This window comes from Taudactylus pleione, unplaced genomic scaffold (assembly GCF_031769625.1).
Source record: "Taudactylus pleione unplaced genomic scaffold, aTauple2 ptg000306l, whole genome shotgun sequence".
NCBI lineage: Eukaryota > Metazoa > Chordata > Amphibia > Anura > Myobatrachidae > Taudactylus > Taudactylus pleione.
In genome coordinates this window covers 8460964-8473623 of record NW_028284707.1, presented here as the reverse complement: position 1 = coordinate 8473623, position 12660 = coordinate 8460964, and the positions used below count along the sequence as shown (strand labels likewise).

At 45.0% G+C, this 12660-nt stretch overlaps 1 protein-coding gene across 3 annotated transcripts in view; it reads right to left on the bottom strand.

Moving 5' to 3' along the window:
* PHF14 (PHD finger protein 14) overlaps positions 1–12660 on the bottom strand; it is a 323924-nt gene that overhangs the window by 158068 nt on the left and 153196 nt on the right. For all 3 annotated transcript variants that reach the window (XR_015868728.1, XM_088442247.1, XM_088442248.1), the window contains exons 16-17: positions 7274–7330; positions 7053–7177 (exon numbers count right to left, since the gene is read on the bottom strand). Coding sequence is in view for 2 of the 3 variants with exons in the window: in XM_088442247.1 (XP_088298373.1) it covers positions 7053–7177; positions 7274–7330 (182 nt within the window). In the remaining variant the exon portion in view is untranslated. The remainder of the gene's footprint in view (positions 1–7052; positions 7178–7273; positions 7331–12660) is intronic.

The window sequence follows — 12660 nt, the reverse complement described above, 5'->3', positions numbered from 1 at the left end:
AGGGTTAAGGTTAGGCACTAGGGATGAGGGTTAGGTTTAGGGTGCAGGAGGTTAAGTTTAGGCACTAGGGGGGTGGTTAGGTTTAGGCACTGGGGAGGGAGGGACAGTTAGGTTTAGGGTGTGGGGGAGGTTAGGTTAAGGCACTAGAGGGGAGGTTAGGATTAGGCACCAGGGAGGGCGGGTTAGTCTTACCTTTTTTTCTTATGGGTGTCAGGATTCTGACTGTCGGCATTCTGACCAGCGGCATCCTGACTGCCGGGATCTCATACTCAACCCAAACGACAGCGATTAATGTATATTTAATATATTGACTTTTATCTTGTGATATCTGTGGTTTTCTTAAGCCAAGTACACACTGAGATGACCGGCAATCGTGACAATGTTAAGGATGATTTGCCTTTACCCTGGACATGGCATGATAGTTGGTACATACTGCAGCGATTAATGAATGACGGAATGATAACTTGTTTCGTTCTTCATTAATATTAATGCTGCCGCATGAGATATCATCAGGTTTGATGTGCTGCCCATGCATGTGATCGCGGGAGCGCGCATATCGTGCATAAACACTCCAGTGTGTACCCAGCATAAGCATCAAATACCTGACAAATTTAAACATGAGCGCTGTCACCTACAGAACAATAAAAGGTTTGAAATGTGACATACTGTATACACATAAATGTTTGTAAATGGAGAACTATTGGGCAGCACAAATGGTGTAATGGTCAGCATTACCACCCCATCGGTTCGGGTTGGGTACGGGCAGGCCCGCCAAGAGCTGTGGCGGGCCTGGGTAACAGGGAGCATGGCCTAACCGTGGGAGGCTTGGCCAGGCCCCCTTCCCAGAAAAATATAAAAATTTGCAGCGGCGCTGCGAGCTGGGGAGGGGCGCTCTGAACCCCCTCAGATTGGCGCAAAGCCACGAGCAGTCTCCACTGCAGCTCAGCACACGCTGTGTGCTGGGCTGCTGTGAGGAAGGGGGGGGGGGCGGCGCCAGGATTCTCACTGGTGTCGGGATTCCGGCGCAGGCATCCCGACCGCCAGGATGCCAACTACATCCCGTTGGTTCGATTCCCACTACGGCTCTAACTGTGTGAAGTATGTATATTCTCTCCGTATGTGCCGGGGTGCTCCGGTTTCCTCCCACAATCCAAAAATATGCTGGTAGGTTAATTGGCTCCCAACAAAAATTAAACCTAGTGTGTGTATATAGATTGTAAGCTCCAATGGGGCAGGGACTGAATATGTGCGCGCTATATAAATAACTGGTAATAAATAAACTAATGTTATTATACAGGCATAAACGGTTCCTTTAAAGTATATCTGTTGCTACACACAGTGAAGGTAGCCATTTTGTAGGACAAACCAGTACTCATGAGAATGCAACTTACAAATTCATTAGAAAGCTGGGATACTGCATTAGTACTATATTAATTAACTAGTAAGCCGCATTCACAGTGATGGCACTGGTCCCTGGTGCAGCCCACACAATGGCCATCTATACCGTACACTAGCGGCCTCATTCAGAAACGGACGCTAAGCCGCGAACACACGATAAGCGCATGCGCGAGCCACTGACTGCGTTCAGGAATCGTGCGCTCGTAGTACACAACCTGGACGCTACTTTGATTGACAGAATGTGCAGTTTCTGGGTGGTAACAGGAGAAGGTGCTTGTGAACGGGGGAGTGGTGCTGCAAACGCAGGCGTGTCTGGGCATCAAAACAGCGTTCAATGGGCATCCATAATCAGCACGGAAGCGTCATTGTACACGTCACCTGGTTGTATTTCAGCCTGCAGTGAACGCAGTGCTTGTGTTGGGGTAGGGTCTACCTCAAGGTTTGCAAGCAGCTCCAATGGCTCTATATGTTACTGATTAATTATACACTTCCTGGAGATGACGTGTGCTAAGATAGAAAAAAGTGGGTGTCCTTAAACCGGCGTGCGTTCACTCTGCCGTCGCTCTCTAAGACATAAGGGGCGTCCTTTTGCCTGGCTGTGCGATTGCGGCATTTGCATATCTGCCCCCTTACGGCTGCGAGAGAGAGCGCAGCTTAGTGTCCGGGTCTCAATCGCCCCCTAGATGTTGCCCCTGGGACTGCCTAGGGATTTTCACCTTTCTACATCTTTCTCTTTCATGTTTCTCTTCACAGGTTGGCTGGGAGGAGGAGATGTGAGGGCAGGGGGAGTGTGCACTCAGGAGGAAGTCCTCCTTAGCAGCTGACCTGGGTCCAGTCTCTAACAGGCCCGGGTAATTAGTATTCTCTCCCCCCCCCACCTCTTGACGCCCCTGCCCTTTGTATTTCTTTAATATAGTTATACATTTTTGGTTGTGGATAATGCTGTGATTATTGGATTCATCGTGCGGTGGTACGTGATAAGTATGGGAAATAAAAAGTGTTTGGATACAGTAGAGGTGTTTTATACTGGACCTCTCTGGAAGTGACATCACTGACAGAGTTGGAAGGGGTCAGAGTTCAGACCAACTGTCATCACATGCCAAACTGATGACATCATTTTTATCACTTTTCAGCTTTATACAGTATAGACCAGGAGTCTACACAACCTTGGCCCTACAGCTGCTGTGGAACTACACATCCCAGCATGCACTGCCACCTTTTTGATATAAAAGCATGCTAAAACTATGGCAGTGCATGCTGGGATGTGTAGTTCCACAGCAGCTGGAGGGCCAAGGTTGAAGACCCCTGGTATAGACAGATAGATGTCACCCATGTAAACAGCAAATAAAACCGCCAATCAATAAGACAAAATTACTGATCACAAACAAAGTGACCAAAATGCACCAATTAAGAGCCATTGATGATACAAGGCTTTGAAAACATTCACATCTACTAAACTATAAATGAATACACTAAATGTCCGCCTATTCCAATTCTTGGAGGAGAAATCTGAGAGTTACGGTTTCTAATCCGCACATTAACATCACATGGTAATTGCTGAAAATATGACTTTAATTAGTACTTCTCTCAGCACTGGCATAAAATGCAGATCTCAAAAGCCAAAGAACTTCCAACATGCATCCAGGAATCCAAATTTACGCTCATATCTTTTCAAGGATAGCGATTGTAGAGTTCTCTGCAACTTAATCAGCCCCGAAACAGAAAATGCAATGTATTATATTTCAGCTAAGCAATTTCACTGTGCGATCGCTCCAAGAAGCATCACTTTACAGGCAGACATCTATATATTAATGTGCTGGGTTTATGTATCCACTCGTCATAACAATTTATCCTTTAGTGGCAGACAGCCGGTGACCTTTCAGGGTGCTCGGCTTACTTGGTAACCCGGCTTCCCTTGCACAACCATTGCTAGTAACACACATCAGAAATGACACGAGCCGAGTCATATCTGATGACTACACTCTCTGCAACTTTTAATTAGAAAGAACGCTTCGCTGATTTATATTTCTCCCCTGTATGCGATTACAGCCAAGGAACATCATAAATTAAAACGTATAAAGAATCGGTTGTTGTCTACATTTTGCATAGTAATTTTCTTATCCCCCTCCCCCCTCTTACCCACCTTAAACCTTGCCTAATATTTAAAAGAAAGAAAAGTATAACAGAAGACTGGTATCCGGCCGCCGCTCCTCAGCATTTGGACTCAAGTTTTTTTGTTTCTCTTACGAGAAAAAAAAAAAAAAAGTGAAGTCAGCAAAACAAAATGCCACCGCTAAATCACTTCACCGCATTCTATGTCAGGGCTGAAATGAGAAACGTGCACGTCACGGGGAAAGGTTACAGTCCCAGAAATGTGTATTCTCACTTGGTAAAAGACACATCTCTAGTCGGGGAGACGTATCAAACCATAGAGAGATAAAGTGGAGAGGTTTCCCATAGCAACCAGCTTCTAGCTATCATTTATCTAGCACAGTCTGCAAAATGACAGCTAGTAGCTGATTTCTTGCTTTGGGTAACACCTCCACTATATCGCTCTCTATGGATTGATACATCTCCCCCTCTATAACGGCACAAGCGCTACTGACTGCTTCCTTATATCTTTCCGGTCGGAATCTGGCCTCTGAAGAATTACGTGTTGCGAGGCGAACACAGAGCAGTCATTTAACTGGCTATGTGGGTGGAAGCAATTCTATCATTCACAATAATGACTCTGTCTATGAGCGCTGGTAAAGTCACGTGGCAGAATACCATTCAGGATACATAACGCCTGTTCAACTTGATTTTATGGTTTGTTGATGAGAAAACACGTTGCATTAATACAAGCAAATCAGCGCAGCAAGGGGAGGAGGCTAATAGTCTTATTGGATACAAACAGCCCCAAACTGTATTAAATTAGTTGCAAAAAGATAGTATTTCTGTAAACAATACTTTGGCAATAAATTATCAAGTGACCCTGTCCGTATGGGAACTTGGGGGACCACATGACCAATGTCAGGGCCTCCGACATTGTGCAAAGAAAAAGTAAAGTATAAGACATGACCGATTACTGCAAAGTCCATAAACATAACTGGTACAGGATTACAGATTTTTATTTTAGACTGGTTGGGGCTATTTCCCAGGATGCCTATTTCTAACAAGATGAGTCTTTCTAAATGGGCAGCATCACCAGAATGGCATTTGGAATTTCCTATACCTAAGTTAATAGATCTTTGCAGTCGTGCAAATGGAGTATTCCTTTTCATAATGCAGTGTCCTGAAACAGGCTCAAGGCAACAATGCCTGGTAAATGAGGCCGACCTGTGAGGGGATTATCAAATTTCATGTAGGTCCCAGGGATCCTCAGCAGTACCGGGCTCCAGGGATAGCCGCGCCCCGAGCCTAGCTTTTGTATCCCTCTCGGCTTCAGGGGGTGTGGTATAATTACCATAGGCGCGCCTTCAAATAACTTCAGGCTGGGGGAGAGCCCAGCACTCCCTCACTAGCCGGGCTTCCCCCAGCTCTCTCCCGGCACTGAGTGGATGCCGTGCACATGCTCGTAGCATCCATTCAGCTACTCCGGGGTCCGGCACCAGCGGCCCAACCTCCCCATTCGGCCCACGGGTGTTGTCCCGCTGAAATGTTGGAAGAGTGGCGCCCCTGTTTGACTGCACTAGTCGAACACCCCAAAGAGCCGGCCCTGATCCTAAGCAACCTAATGGACAAGGGAAGAGGACAGGGCAGTACAAGTGAAATAAATCTATTTAGTACATGGCGGCTTTTCAAAGCTGACGACTATCTGTACTTATGCCCACAGTATTTAACAGAGTATTACTATTAATTGCAAAACCAGGTCTATTATATATTGGTGTCAATTTACCATATAGATAGAAGGGGTGAATTCAATTAGCTCCGATAGTTTTTCGTGATTTTTTTTCACTTTTTCATGCTATTCCATTAGCCCCCGTTTTTTGTGTCCGAAAAAAATATCTTTTTTTTTGGTCGAAGACACATTGAAAAGGTTCACGGACCCATGTTCACGCCCGCGATCGCGATAACGCGGCTGATTATTGGGGATTTTAATTTTGCCTGCTTCAGGAAGGTGAAAAAAAATCCCCGATGACTACTGGCTTCGGGGCTAATTGAATATAGCCCTAAGGGTATAAATTAGCCGTGGTAAATTACTGCGGCTAATTGAATTCCCACCTAAATGTATTATTGACTTTACACTTATAATGTTACTCTAATCATCTTACATGACAACATACAGATGTGTCCTCATACACTTAATCTTTTGCACCAAATGGCGCAAAGCCCCTGGCGCAATTCCCATGCTGCATTCTTTTTCTTGAACATATGTTCCCTTCATCGTGCTACATTTTCCTCGATTTTGCATTTGATTTCACAAACAGTGTCCTAGGTAATTAGGGTTATTTTTTGTTGCAAAAGGAATCGGTATAAAGTCTCAGAAAAGCACGACGCATAGAGATGCATGATGCGGACCTTTCCTGTGGGACCTGCGTTTAGCCAGTTTAATCTGGATTGTGTACTTTTTTTTTTGCATCGTACAGTAGTTCGCGAATGTGCTAGGTACTTCGCTGCGCCAAAACGCTAATCCTAGTTCTGTGGTGCGACAACAAACATGTGCACCACAGGATCGCTGTACAGATGTGTTCTCATACACCACACCATTTTAACTTCAAATGATTTAATAAAAAAAAACAAAACTTTTTTTTATTTTTTTAAAGATTTGCAAAAAATAAATAAATTGGATTTTCAAACATAGGAACATCGGAAACATCACGATTTTCAATTGGAGTCCAGTTTCAGGCACCAGGTACACTAGGGGGGTGAGGTTAATGTACTTTTTCTCAGTGGCTGCTGATCTTTGCAGCCGCTGGGTGAGGGGTCCTGCTTTGCTGACCGATCAGCAGTGATTGGCAGCACAGCAGACACAGGGGGAGAGGGCGCAGGCAAGCAGAGGGACCGGAATGTCCCTTAGAGAGCAGCAGCTGCGGGAAGATTCTCTTCCTGCAGCCGCCCTCATGTTTATCTGACTGGTCGAAAATTTGCGACCAGAGCAAATAAAGAACTGTCTGGTGTGGTCAGAAAATTCCGACCATGCTAGGCAAGTGGTTATATATGTGCAGAGTCACAGATGAGGCACAAGGGAACTTGGCGAGAAAAAAAGCTGCGGCCATTGCATTGAAGCACTTTATATACAGATTTAGGGGTCTAGTTACTAAGCAGTGTTATGAGAAAAGTGACAAGGTGCCAGCCAATCAGCTCCCAACTGTCATCTCACAGGCTGTGTTTGAAAAATGACAGTTGGGAGCTGATTGGCTGGCACCTTATCACAGACTTATCATCACTTTTCACTGTCTCATAACACTGATTAGTAACTAGACCCCTCAGACTCATTCGCACAGATGTACAAGAGTTGCAAATCAAATGAATCAGTTCAGTCTCGTTAAGAGTTTTTGTCGCATCGGATTGTGACTAAGATGCATATATGAGGAAAAAGACGCTCGGCGCAAGGCAAGTCTCACGGGACTTGGCGCGTCGAGAAGGGCTGATTGGCGTGACTGCGGTTATAGCGTATGAGGACACATCCAAAAAACTTAAAGCATAAAACAACAGACTTGAGCTTTCAGTACCTCACTAGATTCTCATTGTCACCAATGCCTTTACACGAAGCACATTCTGTCCTCAAGTCCTCCGATTTTGGCTTTTTTTGTAAAGCAATTGACTGCCTCCTCCTCCTCTCTCTCGGCGTACGCTCCTACGACAGGCAGAAAACAATACAAGAATAAAGTGTAACTAGATAAAGGCCGCAGGTTTTCTACGAGTTTGTAATTTTAAGTGGTAAGATCCCGACCTCAGGCTTCTCGTCTTCTATAGCGAAACTTCTCTTCCGTTTCTGTCCTCTGGTTCTCTGAAAGAAACAATAGGTGACAGGGTTACTCTGGGAGATGGAAGAGATATACGCTGGAACATGGGAAAACTACAAGGCAAGTAAACACTCTTGGAATCAAACACGGAATACAAATAGGGACTGCCACAAGAATATTGCAAAATTAATTCCCAACGAATGCTTCCAATGATACATAGGATTTGCCTAAAGTGCTTGACTTAAAGTTGTCCATATGAGACTTAATGTGGTCATTTGCTGCGCACCCTCAATCTGCGCCAACATCACCCTTGTCTACGTGGCCAACTTTAGTTATTCTTCCCCCATCTTTGATGATTTTTTCCTAACCAACGCCAATGACGTTGCATTGAGATGTCGGAAGGGACAGATTCAGCAGGCAGTCTTGCGGCATAAATATAAAGATGGCTCGATCCTCTGTAGCTTTAATAGCTTGAATTAAGCTACAGTCACCCAAGTTATCTTTGTGCTTCAACATACAATAACCTACTGCAAATCAGGGGTAGGCAACCTGTGGCACTCCAGATGCTGTGGAACTACACATCCCAGCATGCCCTGCCTCAGGCTTTCTGTTAGGGGGATGCTAAAACCGTGATAGGGCAGGCTGGGATATGTAGTTCCACAGCAGCTGGAGTGCCACAGGTTGCCTACCCCTATCCTTGATGAATAATTTATTTGGTTTCATTTTTTTTTTTTTTTTTTTAAAGATTCATGTAACAAACCAGGTTAATCAAAGTGTAAATATTTTTATCAGCTCAAAAGAGTATTTGTGAAATTAAGGAAAAACAGATCATCAATTTTAATTTTAAAAATATAGATTAAAAAAATATTCCCCAACATATACTAAAAGAAATAGGCGACTGTGTTGCTGGATGTCCCAAATGCTTCTGGTCTGTGCCCGACTCTTTGTAGAGGAAAAATTACAATGAGAAGGACCCTTTGGTTGCTGTAGCTATCATTTTTGTTTTAATCATTATTATATCCAACCCCCCCCTTCAATAAAACTTCTACAAATCTAAAGCCGGGGTACACACTGGAGCGATGTCGGCACCTTATGTAGTTTCCGGCCGAATCGGAACGACATACTGGCCGCATCACTCAGTGTGTATGGCCAATGCACGCGCTCCCACGGACGGTAGCGACATCGTCCGGCTGGCCGTGCTGCAGGTAATGAAGGACTGAATGAGGTATCGTTCCGTCGTTCATTACCTTCTTCTGATGTGTACCCGGGATCAAATATGTCGGTCCGTCCGGCATGAAAAAAAGCCGAGGTTGCTACATTGTAGCACTTCGAATAGTGATTCAGACTCAGTGGCACACAGATATACCAATGTGTAATATCCAATTAATCAGAGCAGTCATGTGCAGCAGGTTGTTGCATCCGTTTACATCTAAGGTGCAAGCAGAGTCCGACAGGACCGGGAGTGCTGACATGGACTGTTTGGCGCAACTGCAGCAATAGTGTATGAGACAGAATGGGTATGATTTACCGCCGGACCCATGCCCGGCGGTTGGAATCCCAACAGCAGCATCCCGGCAGAGGAGGAAATCCTGATTATTCAAGGTAAATATTCTCTAACCTAATTCTACCCCCTAACCCTCCCTTAGGGGTGCCTAACCCTAATCCCCCCTCTAAGTGCCTAAACCTAATCCCCCCCTTTCCCGCAGCCTAAACCTAAGTCCCCCTGGGGGTGCCTAACGCTAACCCCCCCTTCCCCTAGCCTAAACCTAACCTCCCGGGGGGGTGCCTAACCCCAAGCCCCCCCCTGGGAACCCTAAATCTAACACTCCCCCCCTTCCCCGCGGCTATCTGCGCTCGGCGCCCCTTCGATCGGGATGCCGGGCGCCGGTCTCGGTAACATGACAGGCGTCTAGATTTAGACGCCTGTCATCTAACCCTCGCTGGGATTAAGCAGTCGGGAAGCCGGCTGTCGGGATTAGGTCCGTCGGCTTCCCGACTGCATACCGTATGAGACACATCTATATACACGTTCAAGATATCACACATGGGATACATACATTTTTTGATGGGTGCAACTTTATCATTTGTGGTAGCTTAAAACACTCATTCTCTATCTCACCAAAAAATAGTTCTTGAATAGACTTTTCTCTACCACAATCCAACCAATATTTCCAAACAGGTACAGCAACAATCTAATACAGTGGCTCGTGGCATATTTGCCATAGAACTCGCTATTTCTCGAAACAACCACCAAGCATTATCCACAACCAAACCTACATAACAGTATGGGAGAATGGAGATGGCACACAGTGGTGGCACAGGTCACACACCGAAAGACTGAAACTCTCTGTAGAAGAGAAAAGGTGAGGAAGTCCCAAAAAGTACAATAGCAAAGAGAAAAAAAAAAAGGCAATGCTAAAAGATAATGGGAAATATAGGGAACAACAGAGAAATATTGGGAAGAATCTAAATAATGAAGCTTTCAGGCACATCCTTTTCCTGTGGTAAACTATGAATCCATTCCTGCAATAGACATAGGAAGTAGGTCTGCTATGTGCGTGCACCGTAAAGCAAGAAGAAAAGACATGGGTGGTTTCACTGTCAAATTTGAATGATGTTCCAGAGCCTTTACATATTAATGCAAGATGAAACGGTATGCAGTCCGAAAGCCAGCAGACGTAAGCCCGACAGCCGGCTTCCCGACTGCTTTATCCCAGCGAGGGTTAAATGAAAGGCATCTAAATCTAGACGCTTGTCATTTTACCGACGCCGGGAATCCCGATCGAAGTGATGCCGGGCTCCCGGGGGGGGGGGGGGGGGATTTAGGGTTAGGCACCCCCCCCCCGGGGGACTTCAGTTTAGACGGCGGGGAGGGGGGTTAGGTTTAGGCACTTAGAGGGAGGATTAGGGTTAGGCACTGGGGGGACAGTTATGGTTAGGCACCCCTAAGGAGGGTTAGGTTTGGTTAGTTGATACTTACCTGGGGACGATCGGGATTTTCAGCCATGTCAGCCAGCCGCTGTCGGGATTTGAACCGCCGGACGGTAATTCATACCGATTCCGATGAATCATCCATCTTTAAAGCATTTTTTTAAAATATCTTAACACATAATTCATAAGTTACGAGCTGACTGGTTGGTACTTTACCTCCATTCACTCTCTCATCTCTCCAAGGCTTAGTTCATATACCCCAAAGTACTGGATTATGAGAGGCTAGTTAATGCTCTTCTGATGTCTGAGTTCGGGGCTGTGTGAACCACGAGACATTATTCTGTGTAGATTAGTTATTGAACATGTGGCCCCCCAGCCGCTGTGAAACTAAACATCCCAGCATGGTTTTGCATGCCCTAATAGCAAAACTATGGAATGGCATGCTGGGACGTGGAGTTCCACAGCAGCTGGAGGGTAGCACGTTGAAGACCTCTGGTGTAGCTTATATAATACTTAATATATTATGCTGGCAAAACTGCATATATTGTTTGATCTTTCTTCAGATCTACATTCGTATAGTCTTTTGGACTTTATTCTTCATAGAATTATTCACTTTACCCATACTTAGGTTCTGACCCCTTGAACTATTCTTTTCAAAATCGTAGATTTTCACACTAGTTTTTAAACTAGTCACATATGTGGATTTTTTTAATTTTTTTTGTGTTGTTCTCTTCCTTAAGCGGCCAGAAGCTGGAGTAGCGCCTCAGGTTGGCCTGACAACCGCCATAGGACGAGGCGGTGACATCATTGGGAAGCACCACGCACAACCCCTGGTCACGTTCACCCGGCTCCTACTCTGCTCTCACTTCCAAACCTATGGTGGGGATATAAAGTAAACCAGTTTCATGTTCTGTATTACCATGTCCTCCTGATGATGGGACAATTTAGCCCAGAAACGTTGAAATATAGCATTATTTATTTAACAAATCCTACCGTGCCGTGTTGTGGTGCTCAATTGGACATATCAAGTATTATTTTTATATTAAATATATATATATATATATATACATACACACACACATACAGTATATACACAAGCAGGTATATACTACTGCAGCAGTTGGTCTGTTTTCTACTGAACTCCTTGATTGAAGCTCTAGAATTTATTCAAAGCTTAACTTTATACAAGAGATCAAGCCGTTTTTGATGTCTATTTGCAAGTTCTTATCACACCTGAGTCCATTTTAAGAGCAAGTTCACACTACATAAGAATTGTCATTTAAGAACTTGATTACCCCTGAAGAAGTCCTCTGTGGACGAAACGTCTGCTTTCAGAGATTGCTCAGTTAATTGGAAAGGCAATGGTTCAGCCATATGTGCACCTTACTTATGCTGTCAATTTTTAACTGTAAAACAAAACTATGGTTACACATCCACAGATACATCCACAGAACACACCCCATTGTGGGTTAGGTATATTTACAATTTTTTTTTCTCTGGGATGGTATCAAAGAACAATGTGAGCAGTTTTTGTCTTGAGAGCCGCGGGTTGGCCACACTGGCACTAGACGATATGTCGTCTGACCCGGATATCGGACACAGTCTAGTTTGTACCCGCTATGTCGCTGATCATGCACGCTCCTGTTCGTCAGTGACATCCTCCGTCAGCCCAGCATGCATTCGGCAGCATGGCCTCCGCCGTTGCTCCGTCGCAGCCGGCATCGGAAAGTGTGTATGCACTTGCTGATGCCGGCTTCTCTGCCGGGTCCCGTCGCTGACTAGGTCGGCCACACTTGACATCGTCTAGTGTGTACTGCCTTAAGACTTACATACTTTATTTATTTAATTTCTGCTACATCCATTTCCTACTAAAATCTACTAATTTGTATAGATAAAGTTTTGATTTCTGTGGATGTCCACTGTAAGAAAACGGTAGCAATGCTTTCCTGATACAAGCTTTTAGCCTGTAACAAGTAACACCTATTAACCAATTCTTATAACTACATAGGACTGATTTCTAATTATAAGATATTTTGAGAGCTAAATAATTAGTTTTTTTAAGAAAAGAAAGTTACAGCAGTCATTAGATCAAAATATCTCAGGAGGGCCAGGAATACAGAGACATCTGCTACAAACCACTTAAGCTGGGTACACACTTAATGTGTGCGACGGAAGACCGCACCGCCGACGGGCCTACAGTACACATCGGGTGGCCGGTACACATTACACAATCCGGTGCCCGACTGCCCCATATGTTGGCTCCAGACGCATCCCGCTGCATGGGGTCGTCAGCTGGATTGTCAGACTGAGCTACATGTAGGGCCGATATAACGATGCGCCTGATGACCAAACGGGAGCGCGCTTGGGCTTTAGTAGTGCGCACACACTGGCCGATGTTGACGCTGTGTCGGCCAACAGATCGTCTACATATCAGCTGTGTACC